Source organism: Sciurus vulgaris (assembly GCF_902686455.1).
Source record: "Sciurus vulgaris genome assembly, chromosome: X".
Taxonomy (NCBI): domain Eukaryota; kingdom Metazoa; phylum Chordata; class Mammalia; order Rodentia; family Sciuridae; genus Sciurus; species Sciurus vulgaris.
Window position 1 is genome coordinate 91,661,227 of NC_136471.1, and position 27,872 is coordinate 91,689,098.

Consider the following 27,872-nt stretch of genomic DNA (forward strand, 5'->3'; position numbering starts at 1 on the left):
CTTAGAAAACACACCAAATTCTAGGTAGCTAGAGAATATCAGATAGTCCAAAGCTGTTTAAGGAAAACCATCAACCTGGAGAACAGATGGAAAAGTCAAACAAACAGAAGTAAGGAACTTGGAAGGGACTGAGGTAATGAAGGAAGGAGAAGAGACCTGGGAAATTAAAAACAGAGCCAAAATTGAAAATTCAATAGAATTAGAATGTAAAAGGTAAGGAGATATCCTAGGAAGCAGAATAACAAGATGAAGAGAAAGGCAGCATAAGAGAAAACAGTTGAGAAAATCTGAGAATCAATTGAGGAACTCTACCACCTAACGATAGGAGTTCCAGAAATAGAAAATGGAGGAACAGCAGGAAGAAAATTTTCAAAGACATAATACAAGAATATTGCCTAGAACTGAAGGAATGAAAACTCCTGCCAAGTACCCAGCAAGATAGATGATACAAAGGCCCATGCCAAGATATGCCACTGTGACATTCTGATACAGGGATTTTTTTTTTTTTTTTTTTTTTTTTTTTGTACTAGGGATTCATCCCAGAGGTACTATACCACAGAGCTACATCCCCAGCCCTTTTTTATTTTGAGACAGGGTCTTGCAAAGTTGCTTAGGGCCTCACTAAGTTGCTAAGGCTGTCCTTGAACATGTGATCCTTCTACCTTTGCCTCCCGAGTCACTGGGAATGTAGGTGTGTGCCACCATGCCCAGCAGAATACCTGGAGTGAAAGAATAGATCCTAAATTCTTCTGGAGAAAAATAATTATATCGCATACAAAGGATCAAGAAAAACATAGTGTTGGATTTCTTAACAGCAGTACTGGAAGCTAGGAGTTGATGGAACAGTGTTTTTGCAATATTATGGGGAAAAAGAATTTCCAGCCTAGAAGCCTATACTCAGTTGAATTATGAATCAAGAGTGAGGGAATAATAAAGATATTTTCACACATGGAAAATCTAAAGATTTTATGTCCTATACCTCCTTTCTTAAGCAGCATTGGAGAAAGTGCTCCAGCAAGATGTGGACATAAACTCAGAAAAAAATTGTCACAGAATCTAGAAAACAAGAAGTACAACACAAAAGAGAGGTGAAGGGAATTCCCAGATGGTGGAGGAGAGAGAATGTCTTAGGTTAACTCCTGGTTAGAACTGAAGAGCAGCCATTTTTTTTTTTAAGTTGTAGATGGACACAATGCCTTTATTTTATGTGGTGCTGAGGATGGAACCCAGTGCCTCACGTGTGCTAGGCAGGTGCTCTTCCTCTGAGCTACAACCCCAGCCCTGGAGCAGCCAATTTTGATTACAACAGGAGGATTGATATCTCCAAGGGGGAAAAATATGAAATGATGGATTACCTGATGTGTCACAACATATGGGAAGAAGAATTGCATTTCTAACAGAGTTTGGGGAGAAATTGATCATTTGTATGAAGAGAACTAATCCAATAAAAAATCGATAGTCATCAGTAACAGGGAAAATAAAAAATTGCAGTCCCTAACACCACAAAAAGTAAAGATTGTATGGGAAAGGAAATGTAATTATATATGGTATGATTTATCCATTACAGGTTGAGTATCCCTAATCCAAAAATCTGAAATCCAAAATGCCCCCAAATCCCCAAACTTTGAGCACTGACATGATGCCACAAGTGGGAAATTTCACACCATGAAACTGTGTTTCATGCACAAAACTAGTTAAAATATTGTGTGAATTACCTTGAGCCTGTTTATAAGGAGTTTATGAAGCATAAGTGAATTTCATGTTTAGACTTGTGTCCTATCCCCAATATACCTCATTATCTGTGTGCAGTTGTTCCAAAATCTGGAAAAATGAGAAATCTGAAATACTTCTGGTCTCAAGCTTTTTGGATAAGGAATATTCAACTTGTGTTAGTATCTATTCAGTCATTATAATGTAAACCACCAACGTCGATTTAATCTAGACTTTTTGATATAAGTGTAATGGTGGAATGAGAGGAGGGCCCATGGGTACCTGCATGACAACTGGAGTGAATGGAAATGATCACCATACTGTAATGCATTGTAAAACAGCATTTAAAGACTCATGGTGGTAGTAGTATGCATTAGAGGGTTCTAACCTTGTACTGCATGGTAGGAATTCAGGACATAATTTAGAAAACTGAAAAAAAAAACCCTTCAGAAATACAATGATGTGTGTGTTCTTTAGAAATGAGGGGATAAATAAAAAAAAGCAGTGGAAAGAGTTGAAAATGAATCACCTTTGAGAGTGGCAACTGGGGGTGAGGAAAGATATAGTAGGGAATTGTGTTTTTCCTTATAATCCTGCAGTGCTATATGACTTGAAATTCTTTAGATGTGTATGACTTTGGTAAAAAAAATAAAGTTAAACATGTATGAATACATAATAATGAATTTCACTATTATATTTCAAAAACTATGAAAATTTTAAAAAAATTAGAAAAGAATACACAAGGTCTGGGGGCGTAGTTCAGCGCCTAGTATGTGCAAGGCTCTGGGTTTGACCCCCCCCCCAGTACTGCAAAAAATAAAAATAAAAAAGAAGAAAGAGAAAAGGACACACAAGCCAGTCATGGTGGCATGTGTGCTTGGAGTCCCAGCTACTAGGGAGGCTAAGGCAAGAGGATCACTTGAATCCAGGAGTTTGAGGCTGGCCTGGGCAACATAGTAAGATCTCATCTGAAAAACAAAACAAAACAAAAGACACATAAGATAAGGCCAAAAATAAATTAGTGATATGAACACATTTTAAAAATATGAAAAGTAATTCAGAAAAAATAATTTAAAAAATCAAAAGACTTGTTTTTGTTAAGATTCTTTAACAATATGACTTTTAAAATCATGTTTATGTATTACTTCAATAAAATTAAAAATCATTTAAAAAACAAAGAGGGTCAAGTGTGTTCCAGGTCACAAATACTAGGTGTACTCAAAAGGTAGGTAGGAGGATAGAGTGAGAGATTTAGAGCTTTAGAGAGACAAAGCTTGACATCTGTGTGTGTGTGTTTGAAGAAATTATTGAATGTTCAAAGAAGGAGAACCACATCAACTGGTTTGTACTTCAGAATGTTCCTTTCTCAGTCCTAGTGAAAAAGGAGTTGTCCATGGAAGATGCATGCAGTCAGCTTGGGAGGGAAGGTACCTGGCTTCTGAGGACTAATTCTCAGCTTTTGGAGAGATCTGCATGATTCCTGAGACAGGGTACCTCTTTCCTCAGGACACTTCTGGGAAGAGCTCTGTTTACAGTTATCCTTCAAGTGTGTCTGTCTCTGTCTCTGTCTCAGTACTGGGACTGAACCCAGGGCTTCATGCATACCAGGCAAGGGGTCTACCTCTGTGTCACATCTGTATCCTGCTTTCATTGATGTCCAGCCTCTTTTCTGTTGGACACACAATCTTTGTGCATGTGCACACACACACAAACCCAGGGCCTTGCACTCATAGGCAGGTGCTCTACCTTTGAGCCACACCCTCATCCCTGGACACATGATCTTTTAGACAAATTACTCAAATCCTGGCTTGAGGACATTTGTCTTATTTGGGTGCCTCCACATATTTTGTTTCTGATGCTTTTTGTTTTATTTAATTAGTTCAGCTTTCAGAAGACAACCTGGTTTATCTAATCCTAGGTTCTTGGGGAGAGGTACCATGTTGTTCACCCAGTTGGTTGTACTTGATTTGGAGGATCAAAACTGGAGGCAGGGAATCTAATCTGGAGGCAAGGGCAAAACCTCCAGTATGGCATCCTGAGAGCCTCCAGTCTTTTTGGTCATTCTGCTTTGTTGTCTCCATAAGTTCCCCAAAAATTGAGGAACTGTTGATATTCTGCCATTTATTCTCCCATCTTCAGATTGCCTCTCAGACCCGGAAGCCATGACATCAAAATCCTTGATCAGGTTACATGCCAAGTTTTTGACTCAGAAAATATGGTTACTATACTTACAGATTTCAATAAATTACTGTTTATTTAGCATCACTACTGAGGATGAGAATGATAAATCCAAATCATGAGAATCTTGGAGTCTTAAGTGGCCTTTTATTAGGAGCAGGCTTTGGGGATCAGCAGGAGAAATTGATTTCTTCTACTTCCCTGGATAACAAAGGGGGATTTGATCGCTAGGTCTTTGCTTTTCTACATGTGGACAGCTGAATCTAGTTGATAAAAGAGATAAACATGAGAGTTCTGAAAAAAACTAAATTTTAAAGCCTGAAGGTAACTTGGAACTTAACTAACATGGCCCCATCATTTTGCAGGTGCGGTATCAAGGTCCAGAGAGAAATTATTTGTCCAAGTCCACACTGCCAGTTAGGGAGTGATCCATAAGTCAAACCCAGCTTCTTTCTACCAGTCTATTCTACCTCCCAGAAGAATAGTGGCCCAGTTTCATGAAGTAAAAGGTAGACTGAGCATTAGGTAGAGTATTAGTCCCTGAAGAGGGGTAGGATAGCACTGCATTGATGATTGTTAGCTATATATAACATACTAAATTGCACAGAGAGTGATAGACCCCTCAGGTGAGCTGTATCCCTACATTGAGGGTCATATGGGGTTGTGTCCCCTCAAACTAGTAAGAATCAGACTACAGTGAAAATCAGCTAATTCAGTCTGCGTTGTAGCCTGGAGCTCTTTCCCTTCTTCACTATCATCTTGAGAACTGTAACACATCATCACATAGAAATGCTTTGGGAGCAGAGGTACATATCTGGAAATCTCTCAGAAGAAAGAATGCTGCAGAGAAAGGGTCTGTCAATACCTCTGACTTGATACTGGGGAATGAAGCAGTATTGAACTACTGGTACAGTGAAATGTGGTAAGAGCCTGAGCTTTGGGGTTCACTCCAAGCTCCTCTACTTGTGTGACCTCGAGCAAGTCATTCCAGCGTCTTTGAGTCTCAGTTTCATCAACTTAAAATTGGAAGACTAATTCCTACTTCATAGGATCAAAGGAGATAATTTATGAAAAGAGCCTAACACTGTACCTGGTAGAGAGTAGGCGCTCAATGATTGTTTGTGCTGATTATCAAGGTGATTATATACATTGGTTAATCCCTAAAATGGATGTGGGCAAGTGGCTAGTCCATGAGCTTCTTTATGGGTTGTCTTTCCAGGTCAGGGCCTGGTATACAACAGGTTAAATAAATGTGTGCTGGGTTTGGGGGTAAGAGGGTAGTGGAGAGACCAGCCTGTTTAGAGCAGGGGGTTAATGTTAGGGACAGAAGCTGAGAGACTCAGCTTCTATTCTGTGGGCAATTGGGAAGCCATTGAAGGGCCCCTCAGTCCTGGTACCTGAGAATAAGTGGACCAGGCCTCAGAAGCAATCTTGATGCTGCAGAGTGAGGTAGAAAGTTTTAATAAATGTGATAAGGTATTCCATGGCCCTGGTCCTGTGTTCCTTTGGGGGGGCTTAAATGATGAAAGGTTGGTGTCACTTATCAGCTTAGCGTGAACTTGTGATACTGTTGAGCCTCTAAGCTACTCCATAAAGGGAGGGATTTTCACCACTGCCTCCACACCCACCCCTTTTATACGTGAAAAAACTGAGGCTTTTGTAGGGAGGTGACTTCCCCAGGATTATATGGCTGGGAAGTCCTCAAACTGGAAGTGCTGTACTCACCTGACACCCTGAGGCTTACCTGCCTCAACTCACTCATGGGGCCTCTTTCAACAGAAGGCCATCTCCCTCCCTGTGTGTCCCTTTGTCCTTTGGCACTCAGCATAGTTAAAGATGGGCCCTCCTGCTACTAAAGTCATATCTTGGCCCTCTCAGCTAAGAATAGAGCCTATAAAGTGTTTCTGTGTTCTTTTACAGCCCAGCCTAGGAGAGGGTAGGAGGCCTGGGGTAAAGAGTGAGGATGAGGAATACTGGGGGAAGAGGAAGACAACTTCCCACACTGTTCCACTTCCATGGTCCCTGGCCCTCCTCACCTCCCCTTCCCGCCACCCCCAGCTTACCAGCTCCTCTGTCCTAATCTCCCTTATACAGCACATGTACACACACACACACACACACACACACACACACACACACACACACACAATTCCTTTCAGGGCGGAGCAACCAGAGGGGAGGGGAGTGGTTCACATTTCACTCATTCCCTTACTTCCCTCAGAGCTGTCCCCCACTCCATTCTCTTCTGTTGTGCTCCCTTTGTCTCTGAGGGGCCTCACAATGAAGAAGGCAGACCAGTGTAGTAGAAAGGAACCCAGCAGCTGACTCATTTACCCTCTCGGCTCCATTCTCTTCATGCAGAAAATTAGCAGGTTGGACCAGGCAATTGGCAAAGCCTCTTCTATGTTGTTAATAATACCTGGCATTTGTCTACTGGGTTCCAAAGGGCTTAATCATCCCAACAGCTCTGCGAGGATCGACCTCATGTTACAAATGGGGGAGACTGAGGCTCAGACTCAGAAAGGTGAAGTGACCTGCCAGGGCTGGTAAGTGGCAGAGCCGATATCTGAGCCTAGGTCTCTATTTTTAAAGCTCAGGCTTTGCCCCTGCCCACAGCTACTGGCTGCTTCTTAGGCCACTCCAGGGAAAATTACTTTCCTCACCATGACCCATTGATTTCCTGGTACTTCTTTGACCTCACTTCTAACCACCCTTCCCCTGCTCACCCAACCCCAGCCTGTCTTCCTCTGTTCTTCCAACTGGCTAGGCACTGGCCATCTCAACCATCTCACAGCCTTTGCACCTGCTATTCTCCCTGCATGAATGGAATACCCTTCATCTCATTTCCATCAACATGCATTAGGCCTGAAAGGCCACTACATAGGGCAGGGGAAAAGCACATGCTGACTGTATATTTTTTTCTGTTTCTCTTTCAGATCTGATGGTGAGAATTCCAGAACAGTCAGGTCAGTACCTCCTTTCTTTAGTAGTAGTTGGGAAAATGGGCAGGACCTGGGGTGGGAGCCTCCAGTTTCTTACTTTGGGATCCATGGGCAGGTGTAGGGACCAACTCCAGGGTTCTTTCCCCATTGATATTAGGGGTGGGTGTGGAGCAGAGTGGAGTGGGAGGGCAGGGTGAATGTGGCAGGTCTTGGGAGGGGGTTGTAGACTGTTCTTCAGTCTTTCTGACCCTCACTGATGCGGGGACTTGACTGAGCACTTCAGGGGCTCATAGGAGCTGGCCAGATGTGAAAGTCAATCTCCAGAGAGGTCACCTCTCTACCCAGACCTTTACTACCTTCTCCTCCTAGGAGAAGAGGGCATGATGAATGTGGGGCTTACCTAATCTAGTGTTCTTGTTCCTACCCTGAACTGTGTCAGTCCTGAGTAGTAGGATTTAGGTGGACTTTGGATATGACACATTCTAGACATTAGAATGATGTTCACAAGTAAATTTCTTTTTGCCTTGGTTAAAAAGTTTACAAGATTCAGTAAACTATAAAGGTGCAATTGAGTTGTCACTTGAGTAAGCAGGAGGAAAATTGGGGTAGAGGCAAGGGCTCTTTGTGTATTCCCCAGGCCTTCAACCAACAGAAGCCTCATGAAGGCAGAAGTGTCAAGTATAGGGATTATTATGAGAATGATGGGGGCTCATGGTAGGGCCCAGTCAGTCTTAGCTTCCAGGCTATGGTCTATGGGATAGGCCTCTGAGATGAGGTGGGTCCAGGCAGCAGAGGCACAGGATGGGGACAGTTAGTCCCAGCCAGGGCTACCACTATCATATATAGCACTTTCATGAAGAATAGAAGAAAGGTACCCCTTTCGTGAGCATCCTTCTGAATGGATCAATTGGAAAAATGCTCCTTTATCTCTGGGCCATGCTCACCAGACTTCCCAGCTTCATGAGCATAGCAAAGGTTGGTTACCAGCTCCCTCTCATGCCCTCTTGGCTGTGAACTCCTTGTGTGGGGCAGTTTGCCCAGCCATATGCAGCAGCTCTGGTCCTGTCATCCAGACAGTGGATATAGGCTGGAGGAAGAAGATGCTAGCACACAGACAGACATGTAAGACACACTATTCTAGCATCTCAGGCAGGGGGTCTGGGTTGAACACCTTGGGCCAAGGTCAGAGCTGTGGGATGGACACAAGCAGGTGGAACGTGATGGACACAGTCAGCCCTGGTGTCCAGGAAAGGGGTATATGATGAGCTATAATTAGTCCCAGCATGCAGCCAAGGAGCATGGCACAGGCACAGCTTGTCCTAGCACTTAGGAAGGCACTTGTCTAGAAAAGGACATGGATGTCACTGTCCCACTGTGGGTTTGGAGAAAGGTAACCTGAACTGACCTTGAATCCAGGACTCCTTCAGGCCTCCTAATGATGTGCCTACTACTTGCTGGGGAATCAGCTTCAAGGTGCCTTTAGTTCTTACCTCTTCCCACCACGGGAGTTCTTGGGACCTATAACTCATGGTATTTAATAATGTAATCATAAGTCATATGATGACTTATGTTGGGTCTTTACAACTTACAGAAGTTGTCATGGACTTTCTTTTGTTTGATCTTCCTAGTGACACTGTAGGTGGAAACTGGGCTGGCCTTATCATCAGTGTTTTACAGTTGAGGAAACTGAGGCTCAGGGTGGTTATGGGTTTTGCCTGCAGTCGCACAGCTAATATGTGACTGAGCCAGAATTCAAACCCAGGTCTGCCTGGCATCAAGCCCACAGCCCTGCCCACACCATCACCATGGGAGCTCTCAAAAGCCTTGCAGATAATAATAATCATCCTCATCCTTATGTTAATATTAGTAATCATAGCAATTATCATTGATTCCTCACATACTAAAAACTCTGAATATGATCTTATTTAATGCTTATAGCAGCCCTATTAGGCATGATTCTGATTCCTGATTTATTGATGAGGAAAAGGAGGTTCTGAGAGGGTCAGTGCCTTGCCCAAGGAAAGAAGAGGAATGGGGCAGGATGGCACCTCTCTGATTCATACCCTGGGCTTTCTGGTTCTAAAGTCAGTGTTGGTTTTTCTCAGACTTGCTTCTTGGCATCCATCTTGGGTGCAGGGTCAAGGTGGCTATAGAGGCTTTGGGGACTCAGCAGGTAGGGAAGTAAGGGTCATACGTGGACCTCAGGAAAAACTGAAAGCATAACAGTATGGGGCAAGATCTTGCTAACATGGTGGAAAGAATCTTTACCCGGGAACCAGGACTGGAAAGGACCCTCTAAGGATGCTCTCAGGCCCCACATGTAAATTCTTAAGTTCACTCCAGTTAGGAGTCAGAGAGATCTTCTGGAGCAGGTGGTATCTGAGCAGGGTGGCACAGAACTGATTCATATTTGAATATATATATCTCCCTGGAAGTGGAATCAGTGTGCATAGGAAAGTAAGGGGTGTGTTTAAAGACAAGGAGCAGTCAGTTGGGCTAAAGCAGATGATTTGGGCAGAAAAAAAAAAATTGGAGTTTGGAACACTGGTCAGGGATGGGTCACAGATACTTTCTATCATCAGTGGAAAGCTGAAAAAGTTTGGGGAGAGGTTAAACTCTGTAGCATAAAAAGGGCAGAAATTTTGGATCTAGGCAGAGGGCTCCATTTTTGGCTAGGTTGATTTCTAGTAGTGTGATTGGACTACTCTGTCCCTTAGAACTTGTTTCCTCATCCAGTAAACGTGTGTGTGTGTGTGTGTGTGTGTGTACACATAGAAGGGTTAGAAGAAACACCAAGGAAGCCAGACATGGTAGCACCTGTAATCCCAGTGACTTGGAAATCTGAGGCATGAGGATCACAAGTTCAAGGCTAGCCTGAGCAACTTCATGAGCCCCTCAACAATTTTAGTGAGACCCTTTCTCAAAATAAAACACTCACAAGGGGATGTAGCTCAGTGGTAAAGTGTCTCTGGGTTTGATTCCCAGTACCAAACAAAAACAAAAACAAAAAACAAAAACAAAAACAAAAAAAAAACAAAAAAATCCCCAACAAAGTAGAAGAAAATCAAAAAGAAACAGAGAGGGGCTAGGGCTCTGCTGTTGTGAAAACTGCATAGCAAAGAGTGAGCAGGATAGGTAGATTGCAGACCACCTAAGGCAGGGTACAGGCCCGAGGGCTTCTAAGTATTGGGTGCCAGAGGAAGTGTAGAGTCTAATTAGAGCTGAACAGCTGGTGATGGGGGAGGGCTGTGGGCAGAGTTAGGTGCTTTGGCTTCCTGTAGATTCTAGAGTAGTTGTCAGACATAAAGGCACCTTAAGCCAAAGTCTAGAGAAGAACTGGCTCTGGCTCAAGGTCACAAAGCCTGCTTCCTAGCTGTGTGTTCTTTGCGGGCACTTAACTTCTCTGGTCCTTAGTTTCTCTTTGGTAAAATAGAAACAGTAATTCTGACTTCTCTGAGTTGATGAGAGAACTTAGAGCAGTGCTCAGCATAAAATAGCGGCTCGATGAATTGCAGTGCCCTCTGTCCTCCTGTAATCCAATCCGTTGTTGTATGTTGTAGAGTCAAGCTGAAAAAAAAATGTGGAGAAGCGCAGAACTTGACGACAGGGAAGGAGGGGCTTAATCGATCCCCTCACCAAAAAACAAGGGAGCCCAGTAGTTCAGTTCCAGCAGCTCCACAGGCAGGCAGTGAGGGTCAGGCTGGAACTGGGGGTGGGGGGACCAGGCTGGGGTTGCTAGGCACGCAAGGATGAGAGCCGGAGGAGGTGGCCTGTTGCTAGGGAAGGCGGGAGGGGGTGGGGGAGCCACTGACACCCGCGGAGCCAGGGACGTCCCCATGGCAACTGGAGCCGCTGCTGAAGGGAGGAGAAGTAGGAGGAGGAGCCACTGCTGGCTGTATTCCCAGAGGAGGCCTCCCACTCTGGTCTTCAGTGCCCCCGTCTGTCCAACCTGAGTTTAGATTAGATAATCTCGAAGATTCTTCCTTGTTTTGACCTCCTGGCAATCAGAGATGGCCTAGACTTCATGGTCTTTCCATGGCTTCCCCTATTCACATATCTAACATACCACCAGTCCCCAGAGTCACCCCAGCTGTGTCCAGTTCTTCCCTCCCATGCTGCCTCCTGTTCAACTCAGCCCAGCTGCCCACCCTGCCCAAACTCTCTATTCCTATGGCTTCCTTTGCCTGGAACCTTGTCACTTGCTGCTTGCTGAATGACTGTTGATGTGTGTGTATGTGGGGGTGCAACTTCTGCCTGCTCTGGAGAGCCTGCCCTGGCTGCCATTGCCCACCCCGACTGCTTCTTCCCTCCTGGGCTTCTCTGGTCCCAAAGGTCTGAGCCTGTTCTGCTAGCCTTAGGAGTCTCTGCTGTAGTTTATTGAGCTGCTACTGAGTTGGGTTCCACACAGAACACTTGATGGACTCAGCTCTTTACAGTAAATTTATGGTGTCATATTGTGAATCTCCATTTTATATATGAGACAATACTCTGAGAGCTTATGAGACTTGGTGGAGGTCCCACAGGTACTATCTGGTGGAGCCAGATATGGAATTTGGTTCTGTATAATTGCTGCTACCCCAGGTTTGAGGTGGGGGTAATCAGCAGTAGCAGCAGCACTTACTGAGTGATGGCTAAAGCTATTGTATGCCAGGTACATGCTGGGCACTTTAACTATGGTCTCTCATCTCTTCTCAACAATCCTATAGGGTACATGGTTTTATCATTTTACAGATGAGCAAACTAAGTTATAGAGAACTAAAATGATTTATCCCATGGTAGAACTAAGGTAGGAATCCAGACCATCACATTTGTGGTCACCACACTATCCTGGAGTTGACTCAGTTGTATTCCTGAGGCATGTACAGAGCATTCTCTATGTAGCAAGCCTGTGTTGGACTATCCACAGGGGGATGGAAGCAGGTAACCAGGGTCCCTGCCCATAGGGAGCTCCCAGTCAGGGGTTGCTACAGACAGATGAGCCAACTCTGAAAAGCCCATATGGGAGTATGTTGACAAGGTGTACAGTCAGAGTGTAAGGACAAGAGTCTGGAGGGGTCAAACTGGATTCTGATAGTGTGATGGAGAAGGTAAGAGGTGGGGTGAGCTGGGGTAATTTTCCCAGAGCAGGTACCTTTCCAGGAAGCTCCAGAGGGGTAAGAAGGAGCAAAAGGTTCTTCTTTTTTTCCCTTTCCTCTTTGTGTTCTCCTGCCCCCGCCTGGCCCAGCCCCAGGAAGTGGGTGACCCCTAAGCTGGCTGAGTGCCTAGTTGGCACCAAAATAAATTTGCCTTCCCTCTCTTCCCCTCCCCTTGCCTCTGTCCCCTCTGTCCTGGCTTTAATTAGCAGCCCTGGGGATGAGTCACTTGGCAGCTGGGGAGGGAGGCTGTGCAGAGCCCAGTCAAGCTTCGACTCCTGCCCTGAGCTTCACGGGCAGTGCCACTGTGTTCATGTGTGTGGGTGTGCATCGCTGCATGTCAGGGAGGCTCTGTGTCAGTACGGCTGTGAAGTCAGAGCAACATTGCATGCTGGCATGTAGCCATGCACATCAGGGTGTCTGCATATAAAAGCATATCTGGTGGTTGTTTCATTTATTTCTGCAGCAAGTCACTACAAGTTAGTGTGTGACTGTGTGGCCATAGTGTGTGACTGTGACAGCAAGTGTCAGGAAATGAGGGAGTTTTGGGATGAACAAACACAAATACCATATAATTGCATTTACCCCTCCCAATGTAAGTGTTCTATATATATGGGTTTTTGCTTATGCAAGCCCAGCACTTATATTCCCAATTTTCACTTGTCTTAGTCTAGGTACATTTTGCTGCATGGAACAGAAGCCCACTCAAACTAGCTCAAGAATAAAGGAGGGCACTGTTGTGAGGCTACGTCTCACAGAATCTTAAGAACAGTAAATGAAGTACAGCCAGGTCTCTTGCCAGCTGGAAGTGAGACCAGAAAGTCAAGGACCAAGATTTCTCTCTTATTCTTTGCATCTCCTGGGCCCATATCTCATCTCCCTCTATCTCTCTCACAGCTTACCTAGTCCCTGTCATTTCCTTTTCACTGATTTCTCTCTGGACTAGCTTCCTCTGCTATCACATGACCTAACATGGCTGCCAACTTGGAAGCTATGTGACCTTCCAGCTTCAGAGTCTACCCCATCTGACTTCAGTGAGTTAGTCCAACCTGTGGTAATATAAGGCAGCAAGAGACTGTAGGTGGGACTTGATTCTCTTGGAAGTGGGTGAAGGTAGAGAGGTAAATTACTCAACATTTAGCTGGGTGCACTGGAGCACACCAGTAATCCCAGCTACTCAGGAGGTTGAGGTAGGAGTATCACAAGTTTGAGGTCAGCCTCAACAATTTAGCAAGACCTTATCTCAAAAGGGCTGGGAACATAGCTCAGTGGTAGCCTGTGTCAGGCCCTGGGTTCCATCCCCAGTACTGCCACATGTACACAAAATATACTTGGCACTTGGTGTTTCTTCTCCAAAGAGCACAGCTTTTATGTGCACACAAGTAAAGTCAGAGCCTGGGGAGAGGTATCCTGCTCAGAGGCCCACAGTTGTAAGGTTGTCCATCCACCAAGGTTTTAGTTCCTAATTTTTTGCAAGATGACCTTTGCTCATTTTGTTTTCAAGTTCTTGACTTGTTTTCAAGTGCTCTTGCATCAAAATATGCTGTTTTTTCTAAAACTGTTCCCTTTTTAATTTTTTGTGTGTGCTGGGGGTTGAAACCCAGGGCCTTGTGCATGCTGAGCACATGTTCTACCACTGAACTACCTTGTCCTCTTATTTTATGACAAAATACCTTTTAAATACACAGTGAATATTACCATTGCTCCTAGCTTGTGGTGATTTTCATAGCCTCAGAACAGCTGGCATAATGCTACTGATGGTAGCTGCTCCCAAGATCTTGATTGCTTCAGGAATTTTTGTTTTATTAGTGTAGTGACTGAATTTATAGTTATTTGTAGTATATAATTATAAGCACACATTATCAATATTATCAGCTTGATGCTTGAACTTATTTTTCCATTAATACAAACCCTGCAGTTTTTACATTAATTACAGAGGGAATTAATGACCCCTTAGACAAGTTTTCACCTATGAGTAAAGAGTTAGGAACCAGCTGTGCTAGTAATAACTGGTCCCCAGACATAAGGGCGATGCCCACAGCTCTGACCTTGCATCCTCTGACTGAGTCTAGAGTCTTCCCACTCCCTCTTTGGGGCCCTTCTGTTTCTGGCCTGGCACATAATAGTTTGCTGTTGTTATTTTAATAAAAATGACCAATTTATTATTACCGTTAAAGCCATCTTCTGAATATAAATGGTAAAACTAAATGAGAGAAGTTATCCCAGGCTCAGGGCAGAGTCTCCTTCAACTCCTCCTCCTCCTCTATTTTTATTGTGCCAGATATTAATCATCACTTTGATTCAGAAAATATCTACTATATTTCAGGCACTGTTAGGGAACACTTGACATACATTATCTTTAATCCTGTGGTCACCCTGCCAAATCCATTTACAGGTAGGGAAATGAATACCTGGAGAGGTAAAGTGACTTCCCTGAAGTCATCCATTCATCTATCCATTCATTTGTTCCTTCATTCAAGCATGATTTATTGAGTACCTACAAAGTGCCAGTTGATATGATGGGCTTAGGAGGATGGTGAATAATAAATAGATGGGTGCTGCTCTGATGGAGCACACTGTCTGGTCAGGAAACAGATAGTTACCCACGATTATAGGTGAAGTATAGGGTGTCATGGGTGTGCTACAGAAGTGTATCCAACCCAACCTGAGGGTCAGGGAAGCTTCTCCAGGCTGACATCTAAACTTAGGCTTGGAGAATGAGTACAAGTTAGCCAGGGGATGGGGTGGTGTGAGGCAAGGTGAAGTGGATGGTGTTGCAGGCCAGAACTGGGAGGAGTGTTTGCCACCTAAATTTATGAGGAACTAAATCTCTGTGTGTATGAGATGGGGCTGTCATGAGAAAGGGTTTAGAAAGAGGATAGAAGGTACATTGGAAGGCTGGAACTGGGACCCCAGTTAGGCCCAGAACCAGTGAGCTGCAGGATGCAGTGGCAGTTTCCATGTTTCCTGGGTGCCTGGAGATGCTGTAGGTGTGCCTGGCCCCAGGGCACCTCTTGGGTGGGATTGGTCAGTGTCAGTACTGGAGTCCAGCGTCCACAGTACCCTCTGCTGTCCATCTGTCCATCTTGCAGCATCCACTTAATGTGCATTGTCTGTCTCTCACCTGTACATGTGACTGGGTGCCCTATGCTGGGGATGCTAAGATGAAAAAGACATGCCCCTGTCCCCATAGAACACCCGACCAAGAAGAGGCAACAAGTATGTGAACCGTGTCAAGAGAAGCTGGCCTAAAGTAGAGCAGGGTGAAAGGACACCAGGGACATGACCAACCCTGCCTGGGGTGGGGTCAGGGCAGGCTCCCAGATGACACAACCTGTAGCTGACTTTGAAGAATAAAAGGGGGCTGACCTGGTGAGGAAGTAACTGTATGGGCCTGGAGGGCAAGCACAGGTGAAGGTGAGGCATGGAATAGTGTGTGGCTGAGAACTGCAAGTACTTCTGTCTGGGAGGGGCACAGGTTGAAGGTAGGGGGAAGGCTGAGACTATCTGGAGGTGGGAGATAGGGGCTAGCTCACGGAAGGTTCTTAGATGCCTGCCACTAGTTCATTCATTAGGCACTTAGTGCATGGAATCTTATAAGATGCTTCACAAGCTGGACATGGGGGTGCATACCTGTAATCCAAGCAACTCTGAAGGCTGAGGCAGGAGGATGGCAAGTTTGAGGCTACCCTGGCCAACCTAACCAGACCCTGGCTCAAAATAAAAAATTAATAAGGGTTGGGGATGTAGCTTAGTGGTAGAACACCCCTGGGTTCAATCCCCAGTACCTCAAAAAATAAATGAAATAAAAATAAAAGATCCTTTGGGATCACAAATGTCTCTGAGGATCAAATGAAAGATAGAGACTAATATTTTCTCCCCAGAAACTAATATTTTTAATACAACTCCAGGGGCTTCAGAGATACTCCTTCCCATGCCTATCTGTGAACCACAGGCTTCTAAAATGCTCTTAGTATAAATAAGGAAACCCTTAGTATGTCCTTCAAGGTTCTGTATGATCTGACCCCAGACCCCACCTGCATCTTCAGTCTCACCTCTGTCTCCTTTGCATTCTCCACTCAGTCACACAGGCCTCTTTGCTGTTCCTGGGTGTAGCATCTCAGGTTATTTGCCTAGGTCCTTTCCTCTAACTAGAAAGCTCTTCCCTTGCTACCTTCACTTTTTGCTCAGTTTAATTCTATTAGTTGATGAATATCTGTTTCCTCTCACATGGATGGAAGTTTCATCAGAGTAGGACATTGTGTACCCTTAGTTTGTGCTATATCTAGCACCTGGCACGGTGCTTGGTCCATGGTACCTGTTGAATAAAGAAAATGAAGGTTCCACCAGTGCCCTGTGACTGGATCAAACTCCTCATCCTTAATTCCTTCTTCCTTTCAGCTCCCTGGTAGGTCATCCCATGTGTCTACACAACAGGCCCAAATATGTCCAAATTCCAAAAGTGACTCCAGATTAAGGTGTCTTTTCCTAGAATTCTTTCCCCATCCCTAAAATAAACAGGCTTCTCATGGTTCTCCACATATCCCTGGGAAAGGAGTCCAACTCTTGGGTTCAACTTGGGACTCTTCATGGTGTACACACTTGGCCTCACTGAATCCTAATAAGGATTAGGATTGTGTGGTAAGAATTGCCATTTCTTTTCTATAGATGAACAAACTGAGCCTCAGATGGGCTAATCAAGCTAAAAAGTTGTAGAGCATGAAGGTTCTTTGTCTCACCAGAGAAAGGAAGGGGCTTGCCAGAGGTCACACAGCATCAGTTTTAGTGGAACGACTAGAATCCCTGTCTCTCAACTCTTCTGCCAGGCCAAGAGGAAAGTCTGGGCCAGAAGGGAAGCCCGTAGGGTGATAACTGCAAATGGGCTCAAGGTGAGCTGCTGTGGGAGCTAGAAGAATTGCTCAAAGAGAGGAAACAAAGCAGAGGCTGAGACCAGAGCCCTTAGGGCTCAGCTTTAGGGGGTGGGCAGAGTGAGAGGAGGCCACAAAGGGCCCACAGATGCCAACCTTGTGGTGGTCCGGAGGGCCTCTCTCTCTCAGCAGCTTTGGCTTTCTGGAGAGGAAGCAGCTGCCCCTGCAGGGAGGCAGGAAGGCTGGCCTGTTGCCTGTCAGCTCCTGTTTCTTCTAGATCACTGACCCTCTGGCCCCTCCCAGGGCCGCCTTCTGCTCAAAACAGCCAGGGGCCTGGGCTCTGGGGCCATGAAATAACAGGAGAGCTCTGAACTGTATCTGTGTTCCTCTTTAGGAGCCTCACATCCTTCAGACCCCGAAGGTTCTCTCCTTTTTCCAGTGTCACCCATGTGGAGGAGAGAGATAACTGTGGTGGGTAGGAAAGGAGCCAGGGCACCTGGATCCTAGTCTGGCTGGCCCTGTGAACTTTAGTGAGACTCTGCTCCTCTATAGACCTCAATTGCCCCACCTGTAGAATTAGGCTGGGCAACCTCCTTAGAGGAACAGACTTGATTGTGAATGGTGTGTCTTCTGATTTGTACTATGCTCTTTAGGGGACATTTCTCTAGGCCATTCTAGAGAACAACACAAGAAAGAGTGAGAGTTTATTGCAGTGATAAGGAATATTGGCCAGGACCCCATCTTGATATTCCAAATGGGTGATGTGAATTTTACTTGATGTGAAGCGTCCCAGAATACCTCCTAAATATAGTCTCTTTAATTGTGCTGAAAATTAGGATGTTTGTGAAAAGCTTCCATTGGAAGTTTTTTGTATTCACAAGGCAATGAAATAGCCAAGGGGACATATTCCAGATTTGGGAATGGCTAAGCCAGGTCCTGATCTTGGGCTTCTGTCACTGGTACTGAACCTCTCTCCATCTCCGCTTTCTCTACAGAAGAGACCTAATGACACAAACTTCTCAGGGTGCTCTAGGAAATTCCAGTGGAGGTGCACATAGGGGGCCCAGATGAGGTTTGTTCAGCCATAAGGAGTAATAAGCTCTCCAAGCTGCTTCCTCTTAGGAGGAGTTCCCAGCACTCCTGGGGGAGCAGCAAAGGAGCAAAGTTTCCAGTTGCAGCCTGGCCTGCAGCCCAGCAGGCCGGGCCCCGCCTCCTTGGTTCCTCCTTCTAGGGAAGGGCTGGGGAGGAGGGGGTGGTGACACAGTAGAGGAACTGGCGGGCCAGGGGGGCCTGCCCTTGGGACAGGTCCAGACCCATGGAACCCCCCGGGAGGAGCAGAAGGTAGGAACCTGGGTCCCACACCCTGATCCCCTCCCTCCCTGCCCAGGCCCTGACCCAGTCCCTGGTCTGCTGATTCAGCAGCCTCCTGGCTTCCTGGTTCCTGGCTCCTTTCTTGGACTCTTGGAGGCCTTTGGCTTGGGGGTGGGAACCGACTGGAGTAGGCATGGGCATCTGGGTGCCCAGCTCTGTAAGGACCTTGGAGCCTCAAGCAACACAGTCTGTGGCCTGGGAGGGGTGTGCTTGATGGCTGCCCTGGCATGCTGGCCTGGCAGGCACAGCCCTGCAGGGCTTCAGCTGCTCCAGCTGCTGAGATCCTCTGATACCAACATTCCAGCAGCCCAAGGATCTCTTAGTCTCAGATTCAATAAGATTTCAAGTCAAGGACTTGGGGTGGTGACTGGCATAGAGATGGTGCTTAGGAGACAGTCATGATGATGATGATGATGATTCCAGAGCCTCAGATAAGTCTCAGATTCAAAGATTCTCTGTAAGGTTCTAAGATTTGGGCATCTTCAAATTCACATTTTACTTGGGCCCTTGAATAGCCAGGCCCTGACCACAACCTCCTCTTAGGGGACTGGGGCAAGGGCAGGGACTGACTGACCTGGAGGAGCAGGCTCCACTTCAGCTTGTCCTGGCTCTGGCCAACTGGTGTGACCCCAGCATGTGCTGGGTAGGGCAGGGCAGGCCCTTAGCCTTACTCCTTATTGTCCTTCTTCCTCCCCCTTGCCATTCTCTGGACTTTAATCTTGGGAAGAAGCAGGAGGCAGAGGGGCCTTTGGACTCTGCACTAAGGGGTGGGGGCACAGCAGCTGGGGGTGGAGTGTGGGCCCTGCCTTGGGGTGGGGGGTACAGCACTGGCCTTGGAAGCAAAATACTCCTGCTTGGAACCTCTCTGTCCTCTGCCTTGCCTGGGCTCTACCCGCCCACTCAGCCCCTAGTCCTATCCTGTCACCAAGACCACTGAGACCTTGTCAGCCTCCTCCACCCTCACTTGTCCTCTGCTCTGGCATTCTTTGCCTCTCCCTGTCTTCTCTCTATGTCTTTTGTCTCACCCTTTCTTTGTCTTCCTCTTTCTCTGTCTTTCTCCTTTTCTGTATCTTTCAGTTTCTCTCTCTCTCTCTCTCCCTCTGCTCCTTCAGTGTTTCTTCCTTTCCCCACCCCACCTGGGTTCTTCCCCTTCTTTGGGGCCAGAGCCTCTCCTCTTTCCATCCTTCCCTCCCTTCCTGTGAGGGGTCTTCTATAAGGGGAGCCCTCCCCATACATCTTTTCCTTTTCATCGCCTCTTCCTCCTCCCCTCCTCCCAACCCATGTGGCGTCTGGCGTGAGGAGGGCTCCCTTCCCCCTTCCCTGCTGTGGTGTCCCAGCGTCTCTCAGTGACCCAGGTCCCCATGGAGTCACCTGGAACACAGGAGGCCCAGCCAGCTCTTTCGTCTCTACTGCCCCCTGTTGTCGTTGTGTTCTGTTTGTGGTTCGAGTGCCGTCCTCTCTTTCTTGACTTTGTGGTTTTTTTCTTTTTTTCTTCCTTCCTTCCTTCCTTCCTTCCTTCCTTCCTTCCTTCCTTCCTTCCTTCCTTCCTTCCTTCCTTCCTTCCTTCCCTTCCTCCCTTTCTCCTCCTTCCTTCTTTTCCTCCCTCCCTCCTTCCTTCCCTGTCTCTTTTCCCTTCTTATCTTCCTTCCTTTTCTCCCTCCCCTCCTCTTCCATTCCCTATCTTCCATTTCTCCCAGCCTTTCCTTTTTCCGCCCCAACTCACTCTCACCTCCTTATTCCCATTGCCCACCCTGCCTTCCCCTCCTTCCCTGTCTTTCTCTCTCTCTGTCTCTCTTTCTCTGTCTCTTGCTGTCTCTCAGGTCCACAGCGTCTCATACTCTACACCAGTATTGCTGTCCTACTCAGGTCCTTGACTCCATGAAGCTTACCCCCTCAGGCAGGCTGGCAGAGAGCAGGTAAGAGCTAGACCCATCCCTCCCCCATCCCTCACCCTCCCAGACCAATATGCAATATCATTGCCAGACCCCTCCCCCATGTCCCTTAGCCCCTGGTGTGACTGTGGAATGGGTGTTTGAATGTCCGAGTAGAGTACCTGAGAGATCAGGTTAGGAGACCAAAGAGGACATACAGAATTTATTTCTAGTTTATCTTTCCTTAAAGAAACCTTTCTTTAAGATCTGCCCCAAATGGTAAAAGTGGTTCATTCCAGAATTTGTGACACCTGAGCTATTCTGAAGTATGAATAGGAGTTTGCCACTTGGGTAGACTTGGGTGTTTAGGCTCAGGGAAGAATCTACCTACACCTTTGGAGGACATTGTTTCCAAATTAGAAAACATGCTTTATGCTTATGTTTAAAGCATAAAGCATGTTTTCTAACTAGAATTCAACAAAAGGAAATATTAACAACATCAAAAAGTTTACATTTGAAAGTTTAAAATACTTGCATTAAAGAGGAAATTTGAATGAAACTTATAGACGATTTAGAAGAAATACCATCAATGAGAATATTATATACCAAACCTATGGGAATTCCAGATAAAATTTACAGTCTTCAATGCTTTTATTAGAGAACAAGGCATATTAAATTAAATGAACTAATTATTCCACCAGGAAGCTAGAAAAAGAACAACCAAAAGAAAAAAGAACAAAGCAATTACTGTAGATAAAGCCCAAAATTAATGAAATAAAAAGCAAAAGATTTGATAAAGCAATAGGTAGCTTTTGAAAAGAACAGCAAAATAGGCAGACCATTCTCTAACAGATATGACTGAGAAGAAGGTAAGAACAATAATAAAATAAGGTATAGGGAAGGGGATTTAATCATAGATTCTGAGGAGATGAAAAAATAAGAAAAATGCTTCATGTTGTTTTATACCAATGAAACATGAAAATTTAAATGAAGTTTGTTGTTTTCTAGGAAAATGGAAATTACCAAAATGACCTAAAGAGAGACAGAAACCTGAATAGAATGGAAAAGAATAGAATAAATTGAAAAGTTGATCAGTTTTCTCCTTGGAAATTGTACCAGGTTCAGTTGGTATTTTGGAAGTCCTAGTATAATGGAAGTTCTATTGAGTCTGGAAAGGTCAGATAACAGGAAAAGATGGACAGCTTCCAAGTTCATTCTGTAAGGCCAGCCTGGGCAACATAGTGAGATCCCATCTCACAAATAAAACAGGGCTGGGGGTGTAGCTCAATGATAAGAGACCTTCTCTAGCATATATTAGGCCCTGGGTTCAGTTCCCAGCACTGCAAAAAACCCTTACATACATACATACATACATACATACATAATGTATATACAAAACAACTTTATAAAAAAGGCTAGTAACTGGACAGGTTTAGACAAAAACAAAAACCCCAAACTGTAGCCTAATCTCACGTAAATTAGAGCAACAAATATCTTAAATAAAAGATTAGCAAATGGAATCCATTAGTGTATTAAAAGACTATAGCTTGACAAGTGAAGGTATCCCAGGAGTGCAGGGATTGTTCAACATTAGGAACTCTGTATTTTTAAAAATATTTTTTAGTTGTTGATGCACTTTTATTATTTATATGTGGTGCGGAAAATCAAACACATGCTAGGTGAGTGCTCTACCACTACAACTCCAGCCCAGGAACTGTTATTTTAATTTATTACATTAAGAGATTAAAGAGAAAATTCTGATCATATAATCATCTTCATGAATGCTGAGAAATGATCATATAAAATTACACATCTATTCTCTTGCTACAGTGGAGTAGTTTGTTACACAGCAATAAATAAATAAAAGAAGTAAACTAGGAATCAGTGAAAACTTCCTTAACTTGGTAAAGAATTTTTATCAGAAACCAAGACAGTTGTCAAAAATAACAGTGAAACAGCAGATACGTTTCCATTAAATTCAGGAACAAAATAAGAATGACTACTATCACTGTTTTTTTTTTTTTTTGTTTGTTTGTTTGTTTTTGGTGGGGAACTGGAGAGAGTACTGGAATTGAACCCACTAAGCTACATCCTTAGTTCTTTTATTTTGAGACAGGGTCTTTTTAAGTTGCTGGGGCTGGTCTTACTGTTTTGACCCACCTGCCTCAGACTCCCAAGTCTCTGGGATTACAGGTATGTGCCATTGTGCTCTGCTGCTATCACTGTTTTTTAACCAATAATTTTTTCTGGAGGCTTTAATCAATGGGATTTTAAAAACATATAAGTAGCTAAATATTAGAAAGAGTCAGAAATTTTGAAAAATGGTATGATTGTCTAGTTAGATGATAAAAGAGAATAAAATAAATTTATTAAAACTAAGTAGTAACACTGAATGCAATGGATAGATACCCAAACCATTAGCTTCTCCAAATACTAGCAATAACTAGTTAGAAGACATAATAGAAAAAAATCCTGTTCATAGTACCAAAAATTCTAAAAATCTTTAAAATTCCTGGGAACTTTCAAAAGTGGGAAATACTTCTCTGTAGAAAACTATAGGGGCTGGGGTTGTGGCTCAGTGGTAAACCACTCACCTAGCACGTGTGAGGCACTGGGTTTGATCCTTAGCACCAATAAAAACACATAAATAGAATAAAGGTATTGTGTCCACCTACAACTAAAAACATTTTTTTAAAAAAGAAAACTATAAAATTTCACCGAAGGTTGTAAGAAGACTTAAGTACATCAAGGACACATCCTGTTCCTGGATGGGAAGGCTCAATATGATAAAAAATGACATTTCCCCCCAATTTGGTCAAAAGATTCAATGCATTTCTCATTAAAATTTCAATGGTATTTTCTTTGTGAATTGGGCAATTGAATTTTAAAGGTCATTTGGAAAAGTAAATGCCCATGAAGTACTAAGAAAAATTTGAAAAAGAATAATGAGTGGGAATGCCTTGTTAGCTATAAAAACTTACAATAGAACTTCATATAATTGTAAATGCTATGTCCTCACAGAAATAGAGGGATACATAAATGGAATAAAATAAAGAATTTTGAAACAAATCCATATGTTTAAATGAGAAATTAATTTATGATAGAGAAGACATTTCAAATCAGTGTGGAGTCATTAATCAGGATGTGACTATTGGCTACCTCTTTGGGAAAAAAATTAAGTTGAATCCTTACCTGATGCAAAAACAAATACAAAGAATACAACTTTAAAAGTATTAGAGGAAATTCTGGAATATTTTTATACTATTAGGGTGGAGAAGGCCTTTAAGAGCATGACTTTGAACCCCAGAAGCCAAGCCAGCCACAGTGGTCTGCAGTAGGTCCCAGCTACTCAGGAGGCTGAGGCATGAGTGTTGCAGGAGTCCAGCCAGAGCTGTATAGGGAGACCCCCATCTCAAACAAACAAATAAACAGTGTAACTAAAACAATAATGAAGCACCATTCTTAGGTACCAAAATGAAAAAGACTGGAAGGCTTATGGGGAAACAGGACTTCTCAGATACCTTGATTGGAGTACAAATTGGTAGATTTTTATGGGGCTAATTTGCTAATTGCCACACAAATCTGAAACATGCCTACTTTTCTAAGCTGAGAACCATATTTAGATTTTCTTTTAAAAATAAATTTTTTTCTACTACTTGCCAGAGACCTTTTCTAAAACATCTCAATCCAAACTGCAAACATAAGCATATTGTATATACATATTTTTTAGTGATACCAGGGATTGAACCCAAGGCCTTGCATATGATGGCCAGGTGTTCTATCTTTGAGCTCTGTTCCCAGCCCTATGCAACTGTTTATCATATACCTTCGTAGAATGTCATTCTCAACCAACTCTTTTATTTTAATTTTATTTATTTAATTTTATTTATTTATTTTTTGGTACTGGAGATCAAACTCATGGCCTCATGCATACTAGGCAAGTGCTCTACCACTGAGCTACATCCCTAGCCCATCAACCCAACTTTTAATTAAAAGATTGCATTATATATGCTTTCAAACTAAAGACAGGATTATATGAGTAGGAATAATCTTTAATTTTAGCCAATCTATAAAAAATGTTAAAAACAATGGATAACTTTCACCTGCTCTTTTTTTAAAAAATGAGCATTCCTTTGGCCCTGTAGTTCAACTTTTAGAAATCTATCCTTTGGCAGTACCTCCAGACATATACAAAGATGTCAGTATAGCATTGCTTGTGATATTTGAAAAAATAAAACAACCTCAATGTCCATCAGTATGGAATAGCTTTTAGCTGATGATACACCCATACTATCAATTACTCTGTAGCAGACTGAAAGCAAAAAATAAACATCTGTATACAGTTATGGCAAGACCTCCAAGACTTATTGTTAAATGGAAAAATCAAATTTCAGAACAGGCTCATAGTAGGGTACTACTTTTGCAAGAAAAGAACCCGCATCTACAACAACAATGAAAACATGTTATACAAAACCTTTCATTATTTCAGAATTGGTTTTTAACCTTGGTCCCATTTCCTTGCTTTTACTAACTCATTTTCCTCTTCCTTTATACCTTTTCCACAGCTATTCAGATCGTGCTTTTTCTTTTAATTAGTAGCTCAGCAACATCTTGTCTGTTTTAGGTTAGGCCCTGTGCTGAACTTTGGTGGATATTAGAATTAATTGTATCTGGTCCTACTGACAGGGAGCTCAAATCTAGAAGGGAAGAAAGACACATAGATAGTCATAGCATAATGTGGTTTGGGGTAGGACAGAATTAGGTTCAGAAGGCTGCCAGAAGAGGGGTACTTAACCCCATCTGGAAGTCAGGGAAGGCTTCTTACAGGAAGGGATATTTGTACTGAGTCTCAAAAGGGTAATAGCTTTATTTCATCCCCCTACCTCCTGCCAGAAATGGTCTTGTCTCATCGTTGACTCCTGTGAGCAGGATGACCTCATGGGGGAATAGTTGAACCTTTATTTGTGTCCAAATTCTTCTACTTACCAACTCTGTGAGTGGGCAAGTCATTTAGCCTCTGAGCCTTTGTTTTCTCATCTGTGTAATGGGACTAATGCCTACTTACCTCTCAGGGCTGTTTGTAGGATTGGAGATGATACATGTATCTATCCTGGGGTCATTATCAATTCTGGAAGAGCAGGGACTACCCGTGTCTTGTTGTCCTCCTAGCCAAATGTCTAGCACTAGATTAGATCTAAAAACTTTACATGTCTAAGGATGATTTTAGAACAAAGGATGGGCCTGAACATAGCAGGGCTTTGGGATGAGACCAATAGTACATGGGGTATTTGGGATTGCATCATAAGAAGAGAGTCAAGTGCCTGTTCTTGATATGAATAATGTGGGAGGAAAAATAAGAGTAGGTGGTCTTGTAGTTGGGCATGATGGTACATGCCTGTAATCCCAGGTACTCAGGATGTTAAGGCAGAATTGCAAGTTTAAGGCCAAGCTGGGCAACTTAGTGAAACCCCATTTCAAAATAAAAAATAAACATAAGCTGGGGATATAGCTCAGTGGTAGAGTGCCCATGGTATCAATCCCCAGTACTGAAAAGAAAAAGAGTAGGTGGTCTTAGGAAACAGAGTCTAGGTCAGGAGTTCTGGCCCTAGCACTTGGACCTTTTCTGCTGCTGATGCCATCTCTTAATCTCACAGTCCAGAGCAATGAGGCATGGTGGACCACTATTTGCCATGCCATACATGGCAGTTTCCCATGTCGCTCATGAGTTGGGTAAACTTGAACAACCCACTTTACACATCTCTGAGATTACTTCTTTATCTGTTAAAAAGCACAGAATACTACCAACATTATGGGGTTCATTTACTGAGGAGTAGATGAGATCATTCAGATGAATCCATTCAGAATTCATCTCACTGTCATTATTAGTATTTCTAGCAGTAGACACTTAATGATGGACTGCTGCAGCCAGGGCCTATTCTGGTGAATGGCTCTTGTCCTCTGTGAGTCCCCAGTCAGATGGGGAGATTGAGAAGGGCTACGACATAGGAGAACACAGTGGGGGGCAGATGATAGCCCAGAGGAGGAGGGACCTGGACCAATCTAGGGCTAGTGCACATCAATTCAGCCTAAGTCTTAAAGGATAAATAAGAGTTAACCAGGGACAGAAGGGTGACATTGTGGAAGAGCATTCTAGGCAGAAAGAATAGCATATGTGAAAGAACCTAGATACTATTAGGTAGAGCCAGCGGTTCTTTTTAAAAATATTTTTGGTTGTAGATGGACACAATACCTTTATTTTATTTATTTATTTATTTATTTATTTATTTATTTATTTATTTATTTATTTATATGTGGTGATGAGGATCAAACCCAGTGCCCCACATGTGCTAGGCAAGTGCTCTACAACTGAACCACAAACCCCGCCTCAGAGGTTCTTTTTTATCATTATTATTTTGTGGTGCTGGATATGGAACCCAAGTCCTTTCACATGCTAAGCAAGTTCTTTACCACTGAGCTACACCCAGAGCCTGAGCTACAAGTTCGTAACCTGGAACATATGAGTCCCAGATGGACTTCAGGAGGACTGTGAACCTTCTGAAATTGGTTGTAAAGCATTGCATGTGTTTAGCTATGTACATAGTTTTGTGGGGGAGATGGTTTCATGACATAATGGGATTTGTGTCCCTGCCAAAAGCCTGGGAACCAGTGTTGTTGGTGACAGTGTCATGTGAATGAATTCTAAATAGGAGAGTAATTTGGTGAAAGTCATGTTTTAGAAACATCATAATAGTAGTCAATACAAAAAATGGATTGTATGCATACAGACCCAGCTGGAAGGCCTAATTTGGGGTATTGGCATAGAAGGGATGGATTTGAGCAGGGCTACTATGTTGCATGACTGGTAAGCCCCATTCATATGGAGGAATTTTAATTTTGAATTATGAAATACAAATCCTTTCACAGTTATTAATGAGTTAACTTCAATAAAACTGTCAGAGGATATAAACTGTTGTGGATATACAAGGTGGAAAGAGAGGGAACAAGGATGAGTGGACATTAATAGAAGGCCAGAGTAAATAGTGCAAGAAGAAATGGGAACCTCTGTTAATGCACATCAGTATCCAAAGTCACTGGTCTAAGAAATAATTGCTAACTTCCATCCTACTCCTGGTTCTCGGGGATCCTGGGTCATCTTGGAGACACTTATTTCCCTGTGGATTTTGGAGAGAGATTAGTTTGTGAGTCAGGTAATTTCCTGAATAAAGTAGCATTTGAACTAGTTGTTCAAGGTTCATAAAGATTTTGAGAAGCCAGGCTTGGTACCTGGAATCCCAGCAACTAGGGAGGCTGAGGCAGGAAGATTGTGAGTCCAAAGCCAGCCTCAGCAACTTAGCAAGGCTCTAAGTAACTTAAGGAGACCCTGTCTCTAAATAAAATATTAAAAAGGACTGGCGATTTGGCTTGGTAGTTAGGTGCCCTTGGGTTCAATCCCCAGTACCAAGAAAAAGATAAAACAGATTTTTGAGAGCTAGAGATGGAAGATGAAGGATGCTCTGAGGGTCTACACAAAGCCTGGAGGTGAGAAAGGGTGAAGCAAAACATTGGAGGTGGCAGAGGTTAGACATGCCTCAAGCAGCTGTCTGGGGAGTTTGGACTTGTTATTTTTTCCTTTGGGTAGACAGCTGGGAAGCCATGAGCAGTTCTTGAGTAGGAAAAGTGGTGTGAACAAATTAGCATTTTAGAAGGAAGGGAAACAAGAGAGGAGGCTGTTGCAGTAATCCAAGAGGCTGAGGAAGTGGCCGTGGGGACAAAACAGAGGAGAGGGACCAAGAGGTGATT

At 43.8% G+C, this 27,872-nt stretch overlaps 1 protein-coding gene across 9 annotated transcripts in view; it reads left to right on the plus strand.

Moving 5' to 3' along the window:
• IQSEC2 (IQ motif and Sec7 domain ArfGEF 2) overlaps positions 1-27,872 on the plus strand; it is an 85,155-nt gene that overhangs the window by 20,475 nt on the left and 36,808 nt on the right. For 3 of the 9 annotated variants that reach the window (XM_079123751.1, XM_079123756.1, XM_079123757.1), the window contains exons 2-3: positions 6,825-6,854; positions 20,022-20,117. In XM_079123751.1, the coding sequence (XP_078979877.1) occupies positions 6,825-6,854; positions 20,022-20,117 (126 nt within the window). Of the gene's footprint in view, positions 1-6,024; positions 6,435-6,824; positions 6,855-10,637; positions 18,172-20,021; positions 20,118-27,872 lie in introns of those variants that run through there. The other 6 variants (XM_079123752.1, XM_079123758.1, XM_079123754.1 and 3 more) reach the window with 5 other exon arrangements.